This window comes from Staurois parvus, unplaced genomic scaffold (assembly GCF_062004578.1).
Source record: "Staurois parvus isolate SC_StPar_1 unplaced genomic scaffold, SC_StPar_1.0 ptg001135l, whole genome shotgun sequence".
NCBI lineage: Eukaryota > Metazoa > Chordata > Amphibia > Anura > Ranidae > Staurois > Staurois parvus.
The window spans coordinates 32,062-57,221 of NW_028318931.1; the positions used below are offsets into that span (position 1 = coordinate 32,062).

The 25,160-nt window shown below is 46.5% G+C and overlaps 1 protein-coding gene across 1 annotated transcript in view; it reads right to left on the bottom strand.

Moving 5' to 3' along the window:
* Window positions 1-23,350: 23,350 nt before the first annotated feature.
* Window positions 23,351-25,160, bottom strand: part of LOC149439289 (uncharacterized) — a 29,058-nt gene continuing 27,248 nt past the window's right edge. The window contains exon 8 of the mRNA XM_089659213.1: window positions 23,351-24,869. Within this exon, the coding sequence (XP_089515339.1) occupies window positions 24,136-24,869 (734 nt within the window). The 3' untranslated portion in view covers window positions 23,351-24,135. The remainder of the gene's footprint in view (window positions 24,870-25,160) is intronic.

Sequence of the window (25,160 nt, forward strand, 5' to 3'; positions counted from 1 at the left end):
CACACTAAAAGTAAAAAAAACCGCATGGAGTCAACCCTAGATACAACTAACTAGTGTCTAGGAAACAGTTGAGATCCAAATCAACATTTAACCCCAATGGGGAAAATGTCTTTAGTAAAAAAATCCATTTAGTTTCTAATTTGGAGACTGCCCTGCGTTTGTGTGTTCCTCTCCAGTGTCTTTGAATCATGTCAATTCCTATGAATTTAAGAGAGTGTGGGTTATTATTATGCGTTTGACGGAAATGCATGGAGAGGGAATGTTCTCTAAATCCCTTTTTTATATTTTTTAAATGCTCGCGTAATCTATCACGAAGTCTTCTAGTCGTTCTGCCAACATACTGTTTTCCGCATGCACATTCCAGAAGATATACAACATGCGTGCTATTGCAAGTTATAGTGGATTGGATGTCGTATGTTTTCTCAGTGGTGTTGGAGTGAAAAGTCTTGACTGGATTTTTGTGAATGCCATTGTGGGTGCACATCATACACCTATTACATGGGAAGAACCCTTTCCGATCAAAAAAGAAAGATAGCTGTTTGGGTGGGTTAACTATATTTGGAGCCAACCTGTTTCTCAAGGATGGTGCCTTACGATACGCGATGTCTGGGTTTTCAGGCAAATATTTCCCTATAATGGGGTCGTTCTTGAGGATGGACCAGTTTCTCTTAAAAATCTTGGCTATGTCTCTATATTGGACCGAAAAGTTAGTGATAAAGGGACAAAATTTCTCAGTTTTGACCTTTGGCCTGGTGGTAAGTAGATTAGTTCTATCAGTGTTACACACTAAAAGCCTTTCCTCATCCAGGGTATTAGCATTGTAACCCTTGTCAATGAATCTCTGTTTTAGGGTCTCTGATTGCAGAAGATAATCCTCTTTTTTATCACAATTTCTGAAAATCCGAAGAAATTGTCCCTTAGGGATGTTACTTAACCATTTGGGATGGTGGCAGCTATCTTTGGGAATGAAACTGTTGCGGTCTGTCGTTTTAAAATAACTTTTAGATAGAATGCTCGAACCATCTCAGTACAAAGTAAGGTCTAAAAAGTTTATTTCCTGTTGGCTGTGCTCAAAGGTGAGTTTGATATTAATATTATTAAAATTAAGGGTGGTAAAAAAGTTATCCAAAGTAAATACATCGCCTTCCCATAGCAGTAAAATATCGTCTATATATCTTCAGAGACAGGAATCGCAGACTGTGACTCCAAGAAAATGGCCGCCAATTACGATCTGCGCATGCGCGGAAGGTTTACGATGACGCGAGTTCATCGTACTGCGCATGCGCACGGCACCCGCTTCGTGCATGCGCAATGGCGGTATTTTGACGCGATTAGCGTCCAGATAGATTTCAATGCCACATACTTTAAATAGGTGGCTATTATCAACAGCTCACTCCCTTTGACAACGTGCCATTGCCACGAAACGCGTTAGGGAGATGCTATTTGACTTATTACCACTGTCCACATGGTCCACACCTTGATACGGGCGGCCATTCTTGTACCTACCTGGAATTGTGAATATATCATGTAAGTGCTTCATTTGTTTTTACACCCCTTAATAAAAGTTACTACACTATCGGAGGCCTCTCTTTTTGGGTTTATTTCCGAGCCTTCAAGGTGACTCCTGTCTTATGAGCGTGCACTGCACCCCCTGGAGGTTGCTGTCAGAAAGGATTCCACAACATATCGGATGAACGTTTATCGATACAGATGTTTCTGGTGACTGTGGCAGAGACTACCAACACTCCGGCAGAGTTCCCTATCCAGTGACCAGGAGTAGGTCATTTTACTCCAATGCGCTATCAAATGCGCTATCTGGTTAGTGCATTCCACAGCCACACTACCTACCACAAAAGTCACAGATTTCCTTATGTTACTCCATTGATGTATTGACTTTGACACCCATGTCACCATGTACACCTTAGTTTGATTAAGAGTGTGTTTCAGTATGGGTTGTAAATACTAGTACTTATATGCTAGCTGCGTTTATCTCCATTGAGTTTGTCATATTGCATTACGAGGTAATCTCAATATTCTAGCGCTGCATGCTTTTTCTCTTTATAAACTGAGAAATGTTTGAAGATTTTGCTTTCCTTTGAATGACTTCATGACAGAAACAATTGCGTACTGTCCGTGATACTTTTTTTATTTGCACTAACATCCAATTTTGAGGACAAGCTTTCGGAGACTGTCCCCTTCTTCAGGTCCAAGCAGTACTAACCTTGAAGAAGGGGACACTCCCCGAAAGCTTGTCCTCAAATTGGATGTTAGTGCAAATAAAAAAAGTATCACGGACAGTACGCAATTGTTTCTGTCACAAATGCACTAATTTGGCTACAAGCAATGACTTCATGAATATTTGGTTGTAGTCGCACTGTTTCTGAGAACTGCTGTACATCTGTGTTGCATGGAGTCACCCAACTTCTGGCCCCTGTGATCAGGTATTCCAGCCCAGGATGATTGGACCACATTCCACAGTTCTTCTCTATTTCTTGGTTTTGCCTCAGAAACGGCATTTTTGATGTCACCCCACAAGTTTTCTATTGGATGAAGATCCGGGGATTGGGCTGGCCACTCCATAACGTCCATCTTGTTGGTCTGGAACCAAGGTGTCGCCCGTTTACTGGTGTGTTTGGGGTCGTTGTCTTGTTGGAACACCCATTTCAAGGGCATTTCCTCTTCAGCATAAGGCAGCATGACCTCTTCAAGTATTCTGATGGATTCAAACTGATCCATGATCCCTGGTATGCGATAAATAGGCCCAACACCGTAGTATGAGAAACATCCCCATATCATGATGCTTGCACCACCATGCTTCACGGTCTTCACAGTGTACTGTGGCTTGAATTCAGTGTTTGGGGGTCGTCTGACAAACTGTCTCCGCCCACTAGACCCAAAAAGAACAACCTTACTTCCATCAGCCCACAAAATGTTGCACCATTTCTCTTTAGGCCAGTCAATGTGCTCTTTGGCAGATTGTAACCTCTTCAGCACACGTCTTTTTCCCAACAGTGGGACTTTGCGGGGACTTCTTGCAGATAGCTTGGCTTCACATCGGCGTCTTCTAATTGTAACAGTCCTCACAGGGAACGTCACACCTTCTTTCATCTTCCTGGAGCTGATTGTTGGCTGAGTCCGCCCCATTTTGGCTATTCTTCTATCCATTCCAATGGTAGTTTTTCGCTTTCTTCCACATCTTTCAGGTTTTGGTTGCCATTTTAAAGCATTTGCGATCATTTTAGCTGAGCAGCCGATCATTTTCTGCACTTCTTTATATGTTTTCCCCTCTCCAATCAACTTTTTAATCAAGGTACGCTGTTCTTCTGAACAATGTCTGGAACGACCCATTTTCCTCAGAATTTCAGAGAGAAATGCACTGTAACCAGCATGTACAACATTTGCTGCCTTCCTTCCTTAAATAAGGGCAATAATTGCCACCTGATTTTCAAAGAATGAATGACCTCACTAATAGAACTCCACACGGCTATTATTTTGAACACGCCCCTCAATGAGTGATTCAATGACACAGAATCAGCAGCATGCATGTCATGACTGTTGGTCTGTTGGATTTCTATTACTCTACTACACCTGCTAGGAAATTATTTGCCATGTAGAAATATCATTTCTACCAAAAACAGTGATTGATCCGGTTAGTGATGTCTGACTGCTAGTATTTTGAACACAACTGTGTGTGTGTGTGTGTATGTATATGTATGTATATATATATATATATATATATATATATATATATACATACATACATACATATATACATACACACACAGGTGAAACTCGAAAAATTAGAATATGGTGCAAAAGTTCATTTATTTCAGTGCAGCAACTTAAAAGGTGAAACTAATATATGAGACTCATTACATGCAAAGCAAGATAGTTCAAGCCGTGATTTGTCATCATTGTGATGATTATGGCTTACAGCTCATGAAAACCCCAAATCCACAATCTCAGAAAATGAGAATATTCCATGCAATCAATAAAACAAGGATTGTACATAGAACAATATCGGACCTCTGAAAAGTAGAAGCTGCATATGTACTCAGTACTTGGTTTGGGCCCCTTTTGCAGCAATTACTGCCTCAATGCGGCGTGGCATGGAAGCTATCAGCCTGTGGCACTGCTGAGGTGTTATGGAAGACCAGGATGCTTCAATAGCGGCCTTCAGCTCTTCTGCATTGTTCGGTCTCATGTCTCTCATCTTTCTCTTGGCAATGCCCCATAGATTCTCTATGGGGTTCAGGTCAGACAAGTTTGCTGGCCAATCAAGCACAGTAATCCCACGGTCCTTGAACCAGGTTTTGGTGTTTTGGCAGTGTGGGCGGAGCCAAGTCCTGCTGGAAAATGAAGTCAGCATCCCCATAAAGCTCGTCTGCAGAAGGAAGCATGATGTGCTCCAAAATCTCCTGGTAGACGGCTGCGTTGACCCTGGACTTAATGAAGCACAGTGGACCAACACCAGCAGATGACATGGCTCCCCAAATCAACACAGACTGTGGAAACTTCACACTGGACTTCAAGCATCTTGCAGTGTGTGCCTCTCCATTCTTCCTCCATACTCAGGGTCCTTGGGCCTCTCCATTCTTCCTCCTTACTCGGGGTCCTTGTGCCTCTCCATTCCTCCTCCATACTCGGGGTCCTTGTGCCTCTCCATTCTTCCTCCATACTCCAGGCCCTTGGGCCTCTCCATTCTTCCTCCATACTCAGGGTCCTTGGGCCTCTCCATTCTTCCTCCATACTCGGGGTCCTTGGGCCTCTCCATTCTTCCTCCATACTTGGAGCCCTTGGGCCTCTCCATTCTTCCTCCATACTCGGGGTCCTTGGGCCTCTCCATTCTTCCTCCATACTCGGGGTCCTTGTGCCTCTCCATTCTTCCTCCATACTCGGGGTCCTTGGTTTGCAAATGAGATGCAAAAGTTGCTCTCATCAGAAAAGAGGACTTTGGACCACTGAGCAACAGACCAGGTCTGTTTTTCTTTAGCCCAGGTAAGACGCTTCTGACGTTGTTTGTTGTTCAGGAGCGGCTTGACAAGAAGAATATGACATTTGAAGCCCATGTCCAGGATCCGTCTGTGTGTGTGGTGGCTCTTGATGCACTGACTCCAGCCTCAGTCCGCTCCTTGTGAAAGTCCCCAACACATTTGAATGGCCTTTTCCTGACAATCCTCTCCAGACTGCGGTCATCCCTGCTGCTTGTGCAGCTTTTTCTTCCACACTTTTCCCTTCCACACAACTTTCTATTAATGTGCTTTGATACAGCACTTTGGGAACATCCAACTTCCTTTGCAATTCCCTTTTGAGGTTTTCCCTCCTTCTGGAGGGTGTCAGTGATGGTGTCAGGTCAGCAGTCTTTCCCATGATTGTGATTCCTACTGAACTGACAGACCATTTAAAGGCTCAGGAACCCTTTGCAGATGTTATGGCTGAATGAGCTGATTAGAGTGGGACACTTTGAGCCGAGATTATTCCACCTTTTCACAATATTCTCATTTTCTGAGATTGTGGATTTGGGGTTTTCATGAGCTGTAAGCCATAATCATCACAATGATGACAAATCACGGCTTGAACTATCTTGCTTTGCATGTAATGAGTCTATCTTATATATTAGTTTCACCTTTTAAGTTGCTGCACTGAAATCAATGAACTTTTGCACCATATTCTAATTTTTCGAGTGTTTCACGTGTGTATGTGTGTGTATGTATATATGTATGTATATATGTATGTGTATATATATATATATATATATATATATATATATAAAAATATAATATATATTTTTTTTAATTTAATGTTTGGGGGTACTGAGTAATTTTCTAGCAAATAATGTATTATTTTTACATGTAGGAGAGAAATGCCAGAATTGGCCCGGGTGGAAAGTAGTTAAATGATGAGGTTGTGTCAAGTAAATAGATACAAAAACTGTGTGCCCATAAAAGTGGGAAAAATTACAGTGCCAAAAATTCTCAACAGGTGACATTTTAAATTTCTTTACAGATTGTAAGGTTATAGTTATCCGTAAATAAGGAATCAAAAATGTATTCTCTGGTTGGTGTGAGTATAGCCAATATGTGTCGTGCAATCTCACACCCTTGTGCGTCCTCCTCACAAATTTTCATTGTTTTGTGTGCATGAGTTGGTGTAGGTGCTTTTCATTTTTAATGTTGTTACATTTTATTTTTTATTATTTTTATTTTATCACTTTCATCTTTTGCTTTGTTGCTTTCGCAAAGCAATGAACAAGTAACCTATGTGATAACAGTGGGCAGGTGACAGGTACCCTTTATGGAGATGTTAGGGGTCTATTAGACCTCTTATGTCATTTTTGCTTTCTGTTTCAGCTCATTGAGCACAGACTTTGCTTGATCCATTGATTAGCTGGTTGTGCAGCCAAGGTCTTCACCACGATGAGCCTGGAAATGACAGATTGTCCCACAAGACTCTATGTTGTCCTGTACAAGATGGAAACAGACTGTCCCACGAGACTCCATGTTGTCCTGTACAAGGTGAAAGCAGATTGTTCCACGAGACTCCATGTTGTCCTGTACAAGATGGAAACAGACTGTCCCACGAGACTCCATGTTGTCCTGTACAAGGTGGAAACAGACTGTCCCACGAGACTCCATGTTGTCCTGTACAAGGTGGAAACAGATTGTCCCACGAGACTCCATGTTGTCCTGTACAAGGTGAAAGCAGATTGTTCCACGAGACTCCACGTTGTCCTGTACAAGGTGGAAACAGACTGTCCCACGAGACTCAATGTTGTCCTGTACAAGGTGAAAGCAGATTGTCCCACGAGACTCCATGTTGTCCTGTACAAGATGAAAGCAGATTGTTCCACGAGACTCCATGTTGTCCTGTAAAAGGTAAAAGCAGATTGTCCCACGAGACTCCATGTTGTCCTGTACAAAATGGAAACAGACTGTTCCACGAGACTCCATGTTGTCCTGTACAAGGTGAAAGCAGATTGTCCCACGAGACTCCATGTTGTCCTGTACAAGATGAAAGCAGATTGTTCCACGAGACTCCATGTTGTCCTGTAAAAGGTAAAAGCAGATTGTCCCACGAGACTCCATGTTGTCCTGTACAAGATGGAAACAGACTGTCCCACGAGACTCCATGTTGTCCTGTACAAGATGGAAACAGACTGTCCCACGAGACTCCATGTTGTCCTGTACAAGGTGGAAACAAACTGTCCCACGAGACTCCATGTTGTCCTGTACAAGGTGGAAACAGACTGTCCCACAAGACTCCATGTTGTCCTGTACAAGGTGGAAACAGACTGTCCCACGAGACTCCATGTTGTCCTGTACAAGGTGGAAACAGACTGTCCCACGAGACTCCATGTTGTCCTGTACAAGGTGGAAACAGACTGTCCCACGAGACTCTATGTTGTCCTGTACAAGGTGGAAACAGACTGTCCCACGAGACTCCATGTTGTCCTGTACAAGGTGGAAACAGACTGTCCCACGAGACTCCATGTTGTCCTGTACAAGGTGGAAACAGACTGTCCCACGAGACTCCATGTTGTCCTGTACAAGGTGGAAACAGACTGTCCCACGAGACTCCATGTTGTCCTGTACAAGGTGGAAACAGACTGTCCCACAAGACTCCATGTTGTCCTGTACAAAGTGGAAACAGACTGTCCCACAAGACTCCATGTTGTCCTATATATGGAGGTCATAGATATTCCTACAATACGCCATATTGCTCTGTACATGGCGGGTTTGATTCGTCTCATTGGACTTCATATTGTCCTACATATGGCTGACATTAATTGGCCACTAGACTCTGTATTGTCCTACAGTTGTGACCAAAATTATTCAACCCCCAATGCTGTAAAGGGGTTTAGGGACTATAGTGTACATTTGGAATTGTATTCAGAATCAAATCCTACAAGGACGTTGTAACTACCCAAATGCAACTAAAATGACATCAATTGTTTATGTAATACAGTAGTAAATGGTTCTTATGTGGTTTCTTCATTGCCACAATTATTCAACCCCTTAAAGACTACCACTCTGAAGAACAGAGGTTCATACAGGTGCTTTCCATCAGGTATTGAAAACACCTGTGGATGTCACCGAGCAGCAATCAAGCATAATAAGCACCAATTAGGCAGCTTTAAAATGACTGTGATACTCAGCTCCTTCTAGACATTTACTGGTGTGGTTACAAACATGGTGAAGGCAAGAGAATGGTCCAGGAAGACAAGAGAAGAGGTGATTTCTCTTCACAGGAAGGGCAATGGCTATAAGAAGATTGCAAAGATGTTAAACATACCAAGAGACACCTTAGGAAGCATCATTCGCAAATTCAAGGCAAAGGGCACTGTTGAAACGCTACCTGGTCGTGGCAGAAAGAAGATGCTGACTTCGACTGCTGTGCGCTACCTGAAGCGTAGAGTGGAGAGAAGTCCCCGTGTGACTGCTGAGGAACTGAGAAAAGATTTGTCAGATGTGGGTACAGAAGTTTCAGCCCAGACAATAAGACGCACACTGCGTAATGAAGGCCTCCGTGCCAGAACTCCCAGGCGTACCCCCTTGCTGTCTCCAAAGAATAAGAAGAGTCGACTGCAGTATGCCAAAAGCCATGTGGACAAACCACAAAAGTTGTGGGATAGTGTTCTGTGGACTGATGAAACAAAATTAGAACTGTTTGGGCCCATGGATCAACGCTATGTTTGGAGGAGGAAGAACAAGGCCTATGATGAAAAGAACACCTTGCCTACTGTGAAGCATGGTGGAGGGTCAATCATGCTTTGGGGCTGTTTTGCTTCTGCAGGTACAGGGAAGCTTCAGCGTGTGCAAGGTACCATGAATTCTCTTCAGTACCAGGAGATATTGGATGGAAACGTGATGCAGTCCGTCACACACCTGAGGCTTGGGAGACGTTGGACCTTTCAACAGGACAATGATCCCAAGCATACCTCCAAGTCCACTAGAGCATGGTTGCAGAGGAAAGGCTGGAACATTTTGGAGTGGCCATCGCAGTCACCAGACTTAAATCCGATTGAGAACCTCTGGTGGGACTTAAAGAAAGCAGTTGCAGTGCGCAAGCCTAAGAATGTGACTGAACTGGAGGCCTTTGCCCATGAAGAATGGGCGAAGATACCCGTAGATCGCTGCAAGACACTTGTGTCAAGCTATGCTTCACGTTTAAAAGCTGTTATAACTGTAAAAGGATGCTGTACTAAGTACTAAGATTGAATGTCACTTGGGGGTTGAATAAAACTGATAATGCTGTGAGCACAGAAAAGACATTTGTGGTTATTTCATTATAACTGTTATGTTATATTTGTCTGACCTACAAGTGCCTCTTTAATGTAAATGTAAGCAAGATGACTGAATGATCAAAAGCAATGTCAAACTGGCCAAAACACTCAATTTCAGTGGGGGTTGAATAATTTTGGTCACAACTGTACATATGGCTGATATAGATTGTCCCAAGGGATTTCAAATTGTCCTGCATAATGCGGCAATACACTATACAATGAAACTACATATTCTTCTGCATATGACAGATGAAGTTTCTCCCACGGGACTTCATATTCTCCTGCATATGGCGGATGTAGATTGTCCCACAAGACTCCTTATAATCCTTCACATGGCAGATATAGATTGTCCTCCATGACTCCATATTGTCCTTCTATGTTAAACATAGATTATTATTTCATTTCAGGTACTTATATAGTGCCGTCAATTTATGTAGCACTTTACATATATATTGTACATTCCCATCAGTCCCTAACCCTCAAGGGGTGTATAATCTAAGGTCCCTAACTCACATTCATGCATACACATACTGGGGACAATTTAGACAGGAGCCAATTAACCTACCAGCATGTCTTTGGAGTGTGGGAGGAAACTGGAGTACCCTGAGGAAACCCACGCAGGCACAGGGAGAACATGCAAACTCCAGAGAGGTGGTGCCATGGTTGGGATTCGAAGCAACGACCTTAGTACTGCCAGGCAGAAGTGCTAACCATTTAGCCACTATGCTGCCCCATGGGATTCCACATAGTTCATCCCATGGGACTCCGCATAGTTCATCCTATAGGACTCCACATAGTTCATCTCATGGGACTCCGCATAGTTCATCTCATGGGACTCCGCATAGTTCATCCCATGGGACTCCGCATAGTTCATCCTATAGGACTCTACATAGTTCATCTCATGGGACTCCGCATAGTTCATCTCATGGGACTCCGCATAGTTCATCCCATGGGACTTCGCATAGTTCATCCCATGGGACTTCGCATAGTTCATCCCATGGGACTCCGCATAGTTCATCCCATGGGACTCCGCATAGTTCATCCCATGGGACTCCGCATAGTTCATCCTATAGGACTCCACATAGTTCATCTCATGGGACTCCGCATAGTTCACCCCATGGGACTCCACATAGTTCATCCCATGGGACTCCGCATAGTTCACCCCATGGGACTTCGCATAGTTCATCCCATGGGACTTCGCATAGTTCATCCCATGGGACTTCGCATAGTTCATCCCATGGGACTCCGCATAGTTCATCCCATGGGACTCCACATAGTTCATCCCATGGGACTCCACATAGTTCATCCCATGGGACTCCACATAGTTCATCCCATGGGACTTCGCATAGTTCATCCTATAGGACTCCACATAGTTCATCTCATGGGACTCCGCATAGTTCATCCTATAGGACTCCACATAGTTCATCTCATGGGACTCCGCATAGTTCACCCCATGGGACTCCGCATAGTTCACCCCATGGGACTCCGCATAGTTCACCCCATGGGACTCCGCATAGTTCACCCCATGGGACTCCGCATAGTTCATCCCATGGGACTCCGCATAGTTCACCCCATGGGACTCCGCATAGTTCATCCCATGGGACTCCGCATAGTTCATCCCATGGGACTTCGCATAGTTCATCCCATGGGACTCCGCATAGTTCATCTCATGGGACTCCACATAGTTCATCTCATGGGACTCCACATAGTTCATCTCATGGGACTCCACATAGTTCATCTCATGGGACTCCACATAGTTCATCTCATGGGACTCCACATAGTTCATCCCATGGGACTCCACATAGTTCATCTCATGGGACTCCACATAGTTCATCTCATGGGACTCCACATAGTTCATCCCATGGGACTCCAAATTGTCTTGCACATGACTGACATAAATGTTCCTAGATAGACATCCAGTCTTGTCCTGTGCATTATGGACATAGATAGTGTCATGAGACTCCATACTGCTCTGCATGTGGTGGGCATAATTTGCCGCACAAGACTCCATATTGTCCTGAATATTGTGGACATAGATTGTCCCAAGGAACTCTATATTGTCCTTCATATGATGGATATAAATTGTACCAGTGAAGACTGAGATTGAGCTCTGCAGTCACTTTTGCAGCAGGTGTTTTCTTATTCCGGGTCACAATCCTGCGCAATGTCCTTTTTGTCTCTTTCGGTCATTTGGTCCGTGTCCGTTGACCTGCTTATGCTGATCAGACGACATTTCCCGAAAACTGCCGACACAGCAAATTGTCAACTTCAGTCACAGAGGCACCAGCTAAGCGGCAGCAACAATTGGCCCTCTATGAAGCTCAGTAAACTCTGACATGACTTTGTACTACTAGCAGCTCACACAGTGAGTGATGAAAGTGAGGCTTCCCACCTGTTAACTAGGTGTCTCATCACACAGCGGAAGCAATAGAATGTCCCATCACTTCCACTTTCAATGCAAAACATGTCGTCATTTTCACACCTGAAAATAATACTGTATATTCCCATTGTTTTTACTAAGTCCTGTACTGTATAACAATGGTATTAGTTCTGCTAATATACACGGCTCAAAAAAATGAAAGGAAGACTTTTTAATCAGAGTCTAGCATCAAGTCAGTGAAACTCCTGGGATATGGATCTGGTCAGGTACGTAGCAGAGGGGGCTTTTAATCAGTTTCAGCTGCTTTAGTGTTAATGAAATTAGCAACAGGTGCACAAGATGAGAAACAATGAGACGACCCCCAAAACAGGAATGGTTTTACAGATGGAGGCCACTGACATTTTTCCCTACTCCATCTTTTCTGACTGTTTTCACTTGTTTTGCATTTGGCTAGGGTCAGTGTCACTACTGGTAGCATGAGGCCATACCTGGACCCTACGGAGGTTGCACAGGCAGTCCAACTCCTCCAGGATGGCACATCAATACGTGCCATTGCCAGAAGGTTTGCTGTGTCTCCCAGCACAGTCTCAAGAGCATGGAGGAGATTCCAGGAGACAAGAGCATGGAGGAGATTCCAGGAGACAGGAGCATGGAGGAGATTCCAGGAGACAGGAGCATGGAGGAGATTCCAGGAGACAGGCAGTTCCTCTAGGAGTGCTGGACAGGGCCGTAGAAGGTCCTTAACCCATCAGCTGGACCGGTATCTGCTCCTTTGTGCAAGGAGGAACAGGATGAGTTCTGCCAGAGCCCTACAAAATGACCTCCAGCACGCCACTGGTGTGAATGTCTCTGACCAAACAATCAGAAACAGACTTCATGAGGGTAGCCTGAGGGCCCGATGTCTTCTAGTGGGCCCTGTGCTTACTGCCCGGCACCATACAGCTGGATTGGCATTTGCCATTGAACACCTGCACATGTGGCAGACATAAAAGGGTCTGGAGAAGCTGTGGAGAACATTCTGCTGCCTGTAACATGGTTCAACATGACCGTTTTGGTGGTGGGTCAGTGATGGTCTGGGGAGGCATATCCATGGAGGGACACACAGACCTCTACAGGCTAGACAATGGCACCCTGACTGCCATTGGGTATTGGGATGAAATCCTTGGACCCATTGTCAGACCCTACGCTGGTGCGGTGGGTCCTGGGTTCCTCCTGGTGCACAACAATGCCCGGCCTCATGTGGGGAGAGTATGCAGGCAGTTCCTGGAGGATGAATAAATTGATACCATTGAATGGCCCCCATACTCACCTGACCTGAAGCCAATAGAACAGCTCTGGGATATCATATTTCAGTCCATCCAACACCGAAAGGTTGCAACACAGACTGTCCAGGAGCTCAGTGATGGCCCTGGTCCATCCCCCAGGACACCCTCCGTTGTCTCATTAGGACCCTCCCCCGACGTCAGGCATGCATACAAGCACCTGGGGGCCATACAAACTACTGAGGGCCATTCTGAGTTGCTGCAAGGACATTTCAGCCAAATGGACTCGCCTGCTGCATAATTTTTTTCATTTTGATTTACGGGGTGTTTTTGAATTCAGTCCTCTGTAGGTTGATCATTTTTATTTCCATAGAATAATGGGGCATCTTTACGTTCCAAACATATTACCCCGTCCATGTCATTATAGAGATCCAGCAGGAGATTTCTCCCCATTGAGATTTGATGTGTTTGCAAAGTGTTTCTTTCATTTTTTTCAGCAGTGTACATGACAGCTTCCCGCTGCCAATGGTTGTTAAGGACTCCAGTGACTGCTGGCACTGCTGAGTCTTCAACAGCCAGTGATGTCACTGGTCCTATTAATTTACATGGTTGACAAAGCCTAGCCATGCAAGCAATGGGGTGGGTATAGTTTAATAAAAAAAAAAAAAATGGTGTGTCCTTCTCCCCCTTTTTCACATTACGCCCTTTGTGTCTGGTCTGGAATTAATGGGGTACCCCACTCGAAAAGGTATGAAAAAAGCATGAAGTCCCACTAAAAATCTATACCAGACTTAATCTGAGAATGCAGCCTGGATGGCCAGGAAAGAGGTGAAAGCATGCACCCCCTCCTGAACTGTACAATGCTACATGCCATCAAAATGAAGGGGTTACTTTGCAAGGGTAATCCACTGGCAAAGCAGCTTGATTCCATGTTGAGGAGGACATGGGTCTTTCCCCCACAACCCTGGCCCATGGCTGAGGGTGTTTGTGGGTTGGGGGCTTGTGGGTGGGTGCAGATTTGTGCAGAGGCAATAACACACACCTAGCCCAGGTGAAAATAGTAGAACTTGTATTAAAGGAAAGGCAAGCAGTTCACAGCAACCCGTTGGGAGGAGGCTCAACTGGGAACACTCCCGGATACCAACAGCATGTAGAGGAGCAGGCTTCAGCTGAAATGACAGTGCCTGTCTGGAGGGGCAGAATGTGGCCTGGCCATTCTGAGCCCAAATGTGGAGGCGGCCAATGAGAGTGCAGAGCCCTAAGCTTTCCTTACTCGAATGGAACTTTTCCCTGCTGCTAGTACGGTCCCTGATGGATGGGTGACCTGTCCCTACAATACCCACAAGTGAATGTATGCCAAACCCCTGGGCCAGGATCCTAAATACACCCTGTCACACCTAAAATGGCTGCCACATGGGCATCCAGGAAACCATAGAGGAAGCACGTTCCTTATGATCTCCTTGCCCTCTGCATTGCTGCTGCATTTGAGCGCCATCTGCAGTGCAGACAACAGACTGCACCTGCCTACACTCCCCCCTCTCGACAAATGCTTTCCTGAGCATTGCAACACAGAAAATAACATAAACATCACAACGAACATGGTTAAGGCACAACAGGACAACGTTCAACCATAGAGTATCTTGCAAGAAGTGGTTGCACTGCAAAGGGTGAAGAGCCACAGTGTCCTCTGGGGAGTCAGCCTGCCGATGATCATCTTCTGATTCCAGGGCACAGGAGGGTGAGCACTATCTACATCCCACACACCAACTTCACTTGGGCCCAAAACTGACTCCAAGTCCTCGTGCTGGTCCAGAACCACTTGTTTAGCTTTCTGCATCCGGTCCCAGTGTTCATATGACCAGAAGCTGGGCGTTTGGGGTTGGGAGTTCTCTGGAGAATCCAGCAGGAGATCCACCGGCAATCGCCCGTAGTGCCCGAACATTAGGAATAAAAGCGTGTGCCTGGTAGCACGGTGGACTGTATTGTTGTAAGCCCACACCATAGTGTCCACATGCTGATGCCAGCCATCACTGTGCCCTTGCACGAGGCTCCTCAACATACCCAGAAGAGTGTGGTTGAACTGCTCGCAGGCCCCATTACCCTGGGGGTGTTACAGAGTGGAATTCAACTTCTTGATACCACTGAGGCGACACAGTTCAAAAAAGATTACCAATTCAAAATTCAAGTCTTGATCTGATGGTATCCGTTTTTTTACAGCTAAGCCGTCTAGTCCTTGGTTGGGACCACCACTGAAAACTTGGTAAAGTGGTCAGCAAAAAACCGATCAATGATCGCTTACTGGGACTTGCCAGAAGCTGCTCGACAAGTCAAGAGTAGAAAAGTATTTGTCCTGCCCCAATGTTACTGATGATTTCTCTACCCAAGGAAATGGGTAGGTGCCCTGTGGGTGCAGGGGTTGAACTTGCGTTAGTCCACACAGAACCCTAGGCTTCCATCTTTCTTTCTCACCAGGACCACAGGTGCATCATGTTGCGAAGCAAGTCCTTAACCTCCTGTCACAGAGCTGGGGGAATGTCCCTATATGAATTGAGTGGTCAATGACCTTTATGTTCCTGTGTGACGGGAGTGACTTTTGGGGGTGGGGGACCCCTGTTGTTCCTCTTATGTGTAACTCAACTCACCCTGTGCCTGTTAGGGGTACAGGGTGGTCTGTCCTGATATGGCGTAGACATGTATAGGTGGAGTGGGGGGGTTGTCCATTGTTCACTGCCAAGTGGTTGTTCCATTGTTCATTGTTCTCTGCCATCCCGCTGCATCCCATTGTTCTAGCAAACTATTATGGGATGTAATCTTTGTGTATTGGTGTGGGGGTTGGTCATTGTTCACTGCCATGTGCTGCATCCCATTGTTCTGTGTCTTGGTTTGGTGGGGGGGTGTTTCCTGCAGCCCTTCCCCCTGATGGGGCAGCCTGCTGCTGTGTTTCCTGTTCCTGGTTGTATTTCCCTGCCCTGTATATATATCTTGTGTTTGTGTTGAAATAAAGCAGTTGACTTCCTGTCTTAAGAAGAGTCGGGTGCTGTCTATTTCCTGCATGATCAGCGGTGGTGTCAGAGGATCTGTGTTCGGACAGGGAAGCGGGAGTCTAACGGAAATACCCTAGCACAGTCGGGGTCCAGTTACGTTACAACCTGTAGTCCTCCGGCCTGGCAGTAAAGATGAAAAGGTGGTTCTCTACCAGTTGGTCCTTTAACAGTAGCATCCTTTGCTGTGGCAAGGGATTGTCCTCACTCCGTCAGGGAAATATTGGAGCCATTACACTTAGGCACCAGGGCCAGGCCTGATCCTAACCATGCCATGATGGTGCCTGCCGCTACTTCATCACCCGCTGCAAGATGTTACAAATGCTACCGACTGCACCAAGTATGGGTGGGTGCAGCATGGTGTGGTGGCAGTCAAAGTACAACAGTTTACAACAAGCTTGGTGGAAGGAGACCCAACTGGGAAACACTCATAAATGACAACAGCGTGTAGCAGAGCAGGTCTCAGCTGAGTTGAGGGTGTCTGTCTTGAGGGGCTAAATGCGGCTTGGCTGGTCCGAGCCCAACTGGGGAGGTTTCCAGGACAGTGGAGAATCCCTATGCTTTCCCTCTCCACCTGGAACCTCTTCCTATTGCTAATACTGTCCCTGACAGATGGGTGGGTCTCTATACTACCCACATGCTAGAATGCAAGCCTAACCCAGGAGCCAGGGTCTTAAATAGACTCTGCCACACCTAAGATGGCTGCCAGAGCCACATGGGCAGCCAGCATCCAATCGGATCGCTTCCCCGGTGACCCAGGAAACCCATGTTCCTCTTAACTATCCTGGGCAGATACTGTCTGTTTCTAAAAGAATCGATCTGAGCTGTGTGTGTCCCATGAGAGGAGGAGGGAGCTGTGCGGCCTGTGCCTAGACCATGTGCAGTACAGGGATGTGAGAAAGGGCTCAATGGGCAAAGCATCCATGGCAGATGGGGGTACAACTTAAATCTGTGGGGGGGGGGAAATCCTCCCCAACATCTCCCCCTAGATCCAGCAGACCCCAAAACATTTGTCAGAAAACCTTTACTTTCCTTTCAGAATCCACATTTTCTACAGGACACTATACTACAAAATCCTCCCACAAATGCCGGCCATTGATTGGAGACATGGTTTGTTCATTTGCACACACAAACAAGTATTTTTCAAGACCATGTTGCAAAAATGAACACACCCCAATGAAAGTCTTAGGAGAAAAGTTACATTTTAGACAAAATCCTAATTAACAAGAATTCAGCTCCAGGTGAGTCTGATTAGCCATTAAACAGGTGTCCAGCAGACAGTTGATTATAAAGGGGCATTACTTAACAAAGAAAGCCCCACCCCATTTCCTGCTGTCAGCAATGACACCACGTGGAAGAGAAATATCACAAGGCCTGAGAAAGAAAATAATTTCTTTACTCAAGAAAGGTGAAGGCTACAAGAAGATCAGCAAAGCTTTACTTATCAGTCAGAATACTGGAGCAAAAGTGATACAAAAATTTAACAAAGATGGAACTGCAACCATCTCACAGAGACATCCAGGTCAACCACAGAAGTTAACACCTTGACAGGAGCGTCTTCTGATGAGAAGAGTTGAAGAAAATCGCCATGCAAGTTCACTGCAGTTAGCTAAAGAAGTAGAAAGCCAAACTGGGGTGATTGTTTCCCGTGACACCATACAGCATACACTGCAGAGGAATGGCATGTATGGGTGTCGTCCACGAAGGAAGTCTCTCCTAAAGCCCATGCACAAAAAAGCCTGCCTAGAATTTGCCAGCGCCCATGCTGAAAAGAAAGACTACTAGGACTCTGGGGCGATAAGACCAAGATAAATGTTTTTGGAATTTAAGGCTTCAAAACTGTATGGCATTGCAAAGGTGAGGAGTACAAAGAAAAATGCATGGTGCCTACTGTGAAGCATGGTGGTGGCAGTGTCCTTCTGTGGGGCTGCATGAGTGCTGCTGGTGTTGGGGAGCCACATTTCATTGATGGTGTCATGAATTCACAGATGTACTGCTCTATATTAAAAGAGAAGATGCTCCCATCACTCAGTGCCCTTGGTCATCGTGCACTTTTCCTACATGACAATGATCTAAAACACACATCTAAGGCCACTGTTGCATCTCTGAAGAAGAACCCGGTGAAAGGGATTCAGTGGCCAAGTATGTCTCCTGATCTGAACCCGATCCAACACCTATGGGGAATTCTGAAGAGACAAGTTAAGCATCACTCTCCATCCAGCATCCAGGCTCTAAAAGAGGTCGTTCTTGAAGAATGGAAAAAGATCGATGTTGCAATATGTCGCCAACATGTTCATTCCATGCCTAGAAGACTTGGTGCCGTCCTTTCAAATCATGGAGGTCATACAGAATACTAGATGGAGGAGTTCTTGTGGGGTGGATTCATTTTTGCATCAACTAATTTGAGTAAAACTGAAGATTTTGTCATCAAAGTTATATTGCTAACCTTACTTTCATGTAATGAGAAACAAATGTTCTATAAAAGTCAGTTTTGTCAAAATTGTGGAAATTGTTCTTGTGTTCATTTATGCCGAGCACTGTATGTCTATACCACTTTTATGTATATGTATGTATTGGGTCCGACCTCCAAATCATGTGATTCAGGTGTTCCAATCCCCTCCATGGACACAGGTGTATACAATCCATCCCCTAGGCATGCAGACGGCTTCTACAAACATTGGTGAAAGAATGGGTCGCTCTCAGGAGCTCAGTGACTCCAAGCGTGGTCCCGTGATAGGTGGCCACCTGGGCAATAAGTCCATCCGTGACATTTCCTGGCTACTAAATATTCCACGCTCAACTGTTAGTGGGATTATAACAAAGTGGAAGTGACTGGGAACAACAGCAACTCAGCCACCAAGTGGTAGGCCACGTCACATGACAGGGCGGGGTCAGCGCATGCTGAAGCGCACAGTGCGCATGTCGCCAACTGTCTGCAGAGTCAATAGCTAAAGACCTCCAAACTTGGTGTGGCCTTCAGATGAGCCCAACAACAGTGCGTAGAGAGCTTCATGGAATGGGTTTCCATGGCCGAGCAGCTGCATCCAAGCCTTCCATCACCAAGTGCAATGCAAAACGTCGGATGCCGTGGTGTAAAGCACGCCGCCACTGGACTCTAGAGCAGTGGAGACGTGTTCTCTGGAGTGACCAATCACGCTTCTCTGTCTGGTAATCCGATGGACGTGTCTGGGTTTGGCGGTTGTCAGGAGAACGGTACTTGCCTGACTGCATTGTGCCAAGTGTAAAGTTTGGTGGAGGGGGATTATGGTGTAGGGTTGTTACTCAGGGGTTGGGCTTGGCCCCCTAGTTCCAGTGAAGCGAACTCTTAAGGTGACATTTTGGACAAATTCATGCTCCCAACTTTGTGGGAGGAGTTTGGGGATGGCCCCTTCCTGTCCCAACATGACTGCACACCAGTGCACAAAGCAAGGTCCATAAAGACATGGAGGAGCCAGTTTGGGGTGGAGGAACTTGACTGTCCTGCACAGAGTCCTGACCTCAACCCCATAGAACACCTTTGGGATGAATTAGAGCGGAGACTGCGAGCCAGGCCTCCTCCCCCGACATCAGTGCCTGACCTGACAAATGTGCTTCTGGAAGAATGGTCCAACCTTCCCATAGACACCCTCCTAAACCTTGTGGACGGCCTTCCCAGAAGAGTTGAAGCTGTTATAGGTGCAAAGGGCGGGGCCAACTCAATTTTGAACCCTATGGACTAAGACTGGGGGGCCATTAAAGGTCATGTGCATGGTAAGGGCGGGGCCAACTCAATATTGAACCCTACGGACTAAGACTGGGAGGCCATTAAAGGTCATGTGCGTGGAAAGAGCGGGGCCAACTCAATATTGAACCCTACGGACTAAGACTGGGAGGCCATTAATGGTCATGTGTGTGGAAAGGCAGGCGGCCCAATACTTGGGGCAATATAGTGTGTGTGTATATATATATATATATTACACCTTTATGGAGAGGAATAGCAGTGCCTGAAATAGTTTACTGCTCGGGTGCATGTCTGTTCAGTAAGCGTGGCCACATCTCCCAGTGGAGGAGGGACAGGAAGAGGGGGTGGATTGCTGAAATCGTAACTTCCCCCTCTACATGACAGATGAAGTGCCCCTGCTGGGAAAACAAAAGTGGGGAGAAAAGAAATAACAGCTGATTCATGGCTATGGTAATGCTTGTTAATTATTTAGTCCAAACCATACTTCTCCTGTTACTAACCACTGCACTCTGTACCCTGGGCTGTATATGACATGCTCCTGACCACTGCACTCTGTACCCTGGGCTGTATATGACATGCTCCTGACCACTGCACTCTGTACCCTGGGCTGTATATGACATGCTCCTGACCACTGCACTCTGTACCCTGGGCTGTATATGACATGCTCCTGACCCGGGCACTCTGTACCCTGGGCTGTATATGACATACCCCTGACCACTGCACTCTGTACCCTGGGCTGTATATGACATGCTCCTGACCACTGCACTCTGTACCCTGGGCTGTATATGACATGCTCCTGACCCCGGCACTCTGTACCCTGGGCTGTATATGACATGCTCCCGACCCCGGCATTCTGTACCCTGGGCTGTATATGACATGCCCCTGACCACTGCACTCTGTACCCTGGGCTGTATATGACATACCCCTGACCACTGCACTCTGTACCCTGGGCTGTATATGACATACCCCTGACCACTGCACTCTGTACCCTGGGCTGTATATGACATGCTCCTGACCACTGCACTCTGTACCCTGGGCTGTATATGACATACCCCTGACCACTGCACTCTGTACCCTGGGCTGTATATGACATACCCTTGACCACTGCACTCTGTACCCTGGGCTGTATATGACATACCCCTGACCACTGCACTCTGTACCCTGGGCTGTAATTTACATGCTCCTGACCACTGCACTCTGTACCCTGGGCTGTAATTTACATGCTCCTGACCACTGCACTCTGTACCCTGGGCTGTAATTTACATGCTCCTGACCACTGCACTCTGTACCCTGGGCTGTATATGACATGCTCTTGACAACCACGCTCTCTACCCTGGTCTGTATATGACATGCTCCTGACCAACGCACTCTGTACCCTGGTCTGTATAGGTCACACTCCTAACCACCGCACTCTGTACCCTGGGCTGTATATGACATGCTCCTGACCAACGCACTCTCTACCCTGGGCTGTATAGGACATGCTCCTGACCACCGCACTCTGTACCCTGATCTGTATATGACATGCTCCTGACCAATGCACTCTGTACTCTGGACTGTATAGGTCACACTCCTAACCACCGCACTCTGTACCCTGATCTGTATATGACATGCTCCTGACCACTGCACTCTGTAGCCTGGGCTGTATATGACATGCTCCTGACCACCGCACTCTGTACCCTGATCTGTATATGACATGCTCCTGACCACTGCAGTCTGTACCCTGGTCTGTATAGGTCACACTCCTAACCACCGCACTCTGTACCCTGAGCTGTATATGACATGCTCCTGACCACCGCACTCTCTACCCTGGGCTGTATAGGACATGCTCCTGACCACCGCACTCTGTACCCTGATCTGTATATGACATGCTCCTGACCACTGCACTCTGTAGCCTGGGCTGTTTATGACATGCTCCTGACCATTGTACACTATGACATGGTCTCCGGCCACTGTATGAGGTCCACCTTGCTAGTACAGGGTTGGACCCCCTTTTGCCTTTATTCTTCGTGACATGGATCCAACAAGGTGTTGGAAACATTCCTCAGAGAGTTTGCTCCATATGGTCATGATAGCGTCACGCAGTTGCTGCAGATTTGTCGGCTGCACATCCATGAACCATGGATACAAGGCAGGATGGATCCACCACACCATGACACCACCAGCCTGAACCACTGATACAAGGCAGGATGGATCCACCACACCATGACACCACCAGCCTGAACCACTGATACAAGGCAGGATGGATCCACCACATCATCACCACCACCACCAGCCTGAACCGTTGATACAAGGCAGGATGGATCCACCATATCATCACAACCTCCACCAGCCTAAACCATTGATACAAGGCAGGATGGATCCACCATATCATCACCACCTCCACCAGCCTGAACCATTGATACAAGGCAGGATGGATCCACCACATCATCACCACCACCACCAGCCTGAACTATTGATACCAGGCAGGATGGATCCACCACACCATGACACCACCACCACCAGCCTGAACCGTTGATACAAGGCAGGATAGATCCACCACACCATGACACCACCACCACCAGCCTGAACCGTTGATACAAGGCAGGATGGATTCACCACACCATGACACCATGACACCACCAGCCTGAACCGTTGATACAAAGCAGAATGGATCCACCACACCTTGACACCACCAACACCAGCCTGAACCGTTGATACAAGGCAGGATGGATCCCCCACACCATGACACCACCACCACCAGCCTGAACCGTGGATACAAGGCAGGATGGATCCATACTTTCATGTTGTTTACACCCAATTCTGACCCTACCATCTGAATGTTGCAGCTGAAATCAAGACTCATCAGACCTGGCAAGGTTTGTCCAATCTTCTATTGTCCAATTTTGGTGATCCTGTGCGAATTGTAGCCTCCGTTTCCTGTTCTTAGCTGACAGGAGTGGCACCCGGTGTGGTCTTCTGCTGCTGTAAACCATCTGCCTTCGGGAGTCACGCTTGTAACTGTCAATCTTGCAATGCCTCATGGGACTTGTAGTTTGGCAACAGCTGGAGGGCCGCCAGTTTGACACCCGCTTCCCGACCGCCCTATAGGAGAACTACTGCTACAGGGCGGCAGGGCTGCGCAAAATCACATGTATAGACACATGATTTTGTATTTCCAGGTAGCTTCCAATAGCGGCACGGGTAGGGGACGCGCACGTGCGTGCGCGCCCCTTACCCGTGCCGCCATTGGAAGCTACAGCTGTCAATTACTGGGCCCCAGACAGAGATTCCCCGGTGGCACCCGGCGATCAAATACCACCAAAAGAAAGGTCCATTTGTGGGGGAAAAAGGACGTAAATTTCGTTCAGGTGCAGCATTGCATGACCGCGCAATTGTCAGTTAAAGTGACTCAGCACGGAATCGCAACAGCCTGGTCAGGAAGGGGGGTAAATCCTATGGAAGGGGGAGGGGTTAAACTACCTCATCTCCGAAAAATATACTACCCTTCCTTACCAGCAATCTGGCGCTGCGTCACTTTAACAGACAATCGCGCAGTCATGCAACGCCGCACCCAAATGGAATTTACGAAATTTTTTCCCCACAAATGGAGCTTTCGTTTGGAGGTATTTAATCGCCTCTGCGTTTTTACTTTTTTGCATTATAACAAAAAAAACAGACAGACAATTTTCAAAACAATAAAATATTTTTTTGTTATTTTCTACTATAAAACATGTCCAATAAAAAAAATTAAAAAATCTAATTTCTTCATAAATTTAGGCCAAAATGGATTCTGCTCCATGTTTTTGGTAAAAAAAAAAAAAAAAATCCCAACAAGCGTATATTGATTAGTTCGCACAAACTTCATGGCGTCTACAAACTATGGGACGTATACTGGAATTTTTTATTTTATTTTTTTTCAGTAGTGATCGCGGAGATCAGCGACCTGCGATATTGTGGCGGACATTTTGACACTGACACTTTGCGGGAACCAGTGATCAGTGCTAAAAGTATACACTGATCACTGTACTAATGACACTGGTTGGGAAGGGGTTAACATCTAGGGTGATCAATGGGTTAAATGTTGCCTAGGTATGTGCTTGGTGTACACTAGGTGGTGCTGGTAACAAGGAGAAGTGATGGATCGTGTTCCCAGCTCTGCTCTGACACTTTGTGGGAACCAGTGATAAAAATATACACTGACAGCAATGTTCAGGAAAGACATTTCCCGCACTCCAGGTATGAATATACCTTGAGGGTTGTGTGGGATCCCTGATGTGCAGCAACATTCCTATAGAAGACATTTCCCGCACTCCAGGCACTAATACACCTCAAGGGTTGTGCACGATCCCTGATGTCCAGCAATATTCCTATAGAAGACATTTCCCGCACTCCAGGCACTAATACACCTCGAGGGTTGTGCACGATCCCTGATGTCCAGGAAGACAGGACTTCAGAGAGTAACATTTCCCTCACTCAGGACAGGAAAGTGGCTTCTTCCTCGTGTGCAGTCTCTGATGTCTGTAAAGATTTGACTTGTCTGAAAAACATTTCCCGCACTCAGGGCAGGAATACGGCTTCTCCCCCGCGTGAGACCTCTGATGCATGGACAGATGGGACTTCTGTGAAAAACGTTTCCCGCACTCAGGGCAGGAATAGGGCTTCTCCCCCATGTGAGATCTCTGATGTCTGTAAAGATTGGACTTCAGCGAAAAACATTTCCCGCACTCAGGACAGCAATACGGCTTCTCCCCCATGTGAGATGTCTGATGACTGTAAAGATGAGACTTTTGTGAAAAACATTTCCCGCACTCAGGGCAGGAATACGGCTTCTCCCCCGTGTGAGATTTCTGATGTCTGTAAACTTCAGTCTTCTGTGAAAAACATTTCCCGCACTCAGGGCAGGGGTAAGGCTTCTCCCCCGTGTGAGACCTTTTATGCACATTGAGACGGGATTTGTAACAAAAACACTTCCCGCACTCAGTGCAGGAGAACCTCTTCTCTGTTGGAAGGTCCCGCACCGTTTGAGGTTCCTCAGGATACGAAGAATCCGATGGTCCATGTACAGTGTGTGGTGCCGGATGGACATTGGAGGGAGCCGGGTTTCCTCCTGGACTGGACTGTGTGATGTCCTCATCTTCTACTTTCCAGTCTGGAGACAAAGTGAGACAATCCTCGGAGGTTTTCCTCATCTCCCGGACATGGACTACAATAGAAAGACAAAGAGGATTATTAGACAGGAGCTGATTGGTTCCCCCAAACCAAAACTCCGCCCACATCAGGCAGCTTGGCCTCTGAGGAGCTTACAATTCCACCCTTAAGGGAACTAAATCTCCTACTACACTGCTGAAAAAATGAAAGGAAGACTTTGTAATCCGAGTCTAGCATCAAGTCAGTGACACTCCCGGGATATTGATCTGGACAGGTAAGTCACAGAGGGGGTTGTTTATCAGTTTCAGCTGAACAGGTGCACTAGATGGGCAACAATAAGACGACC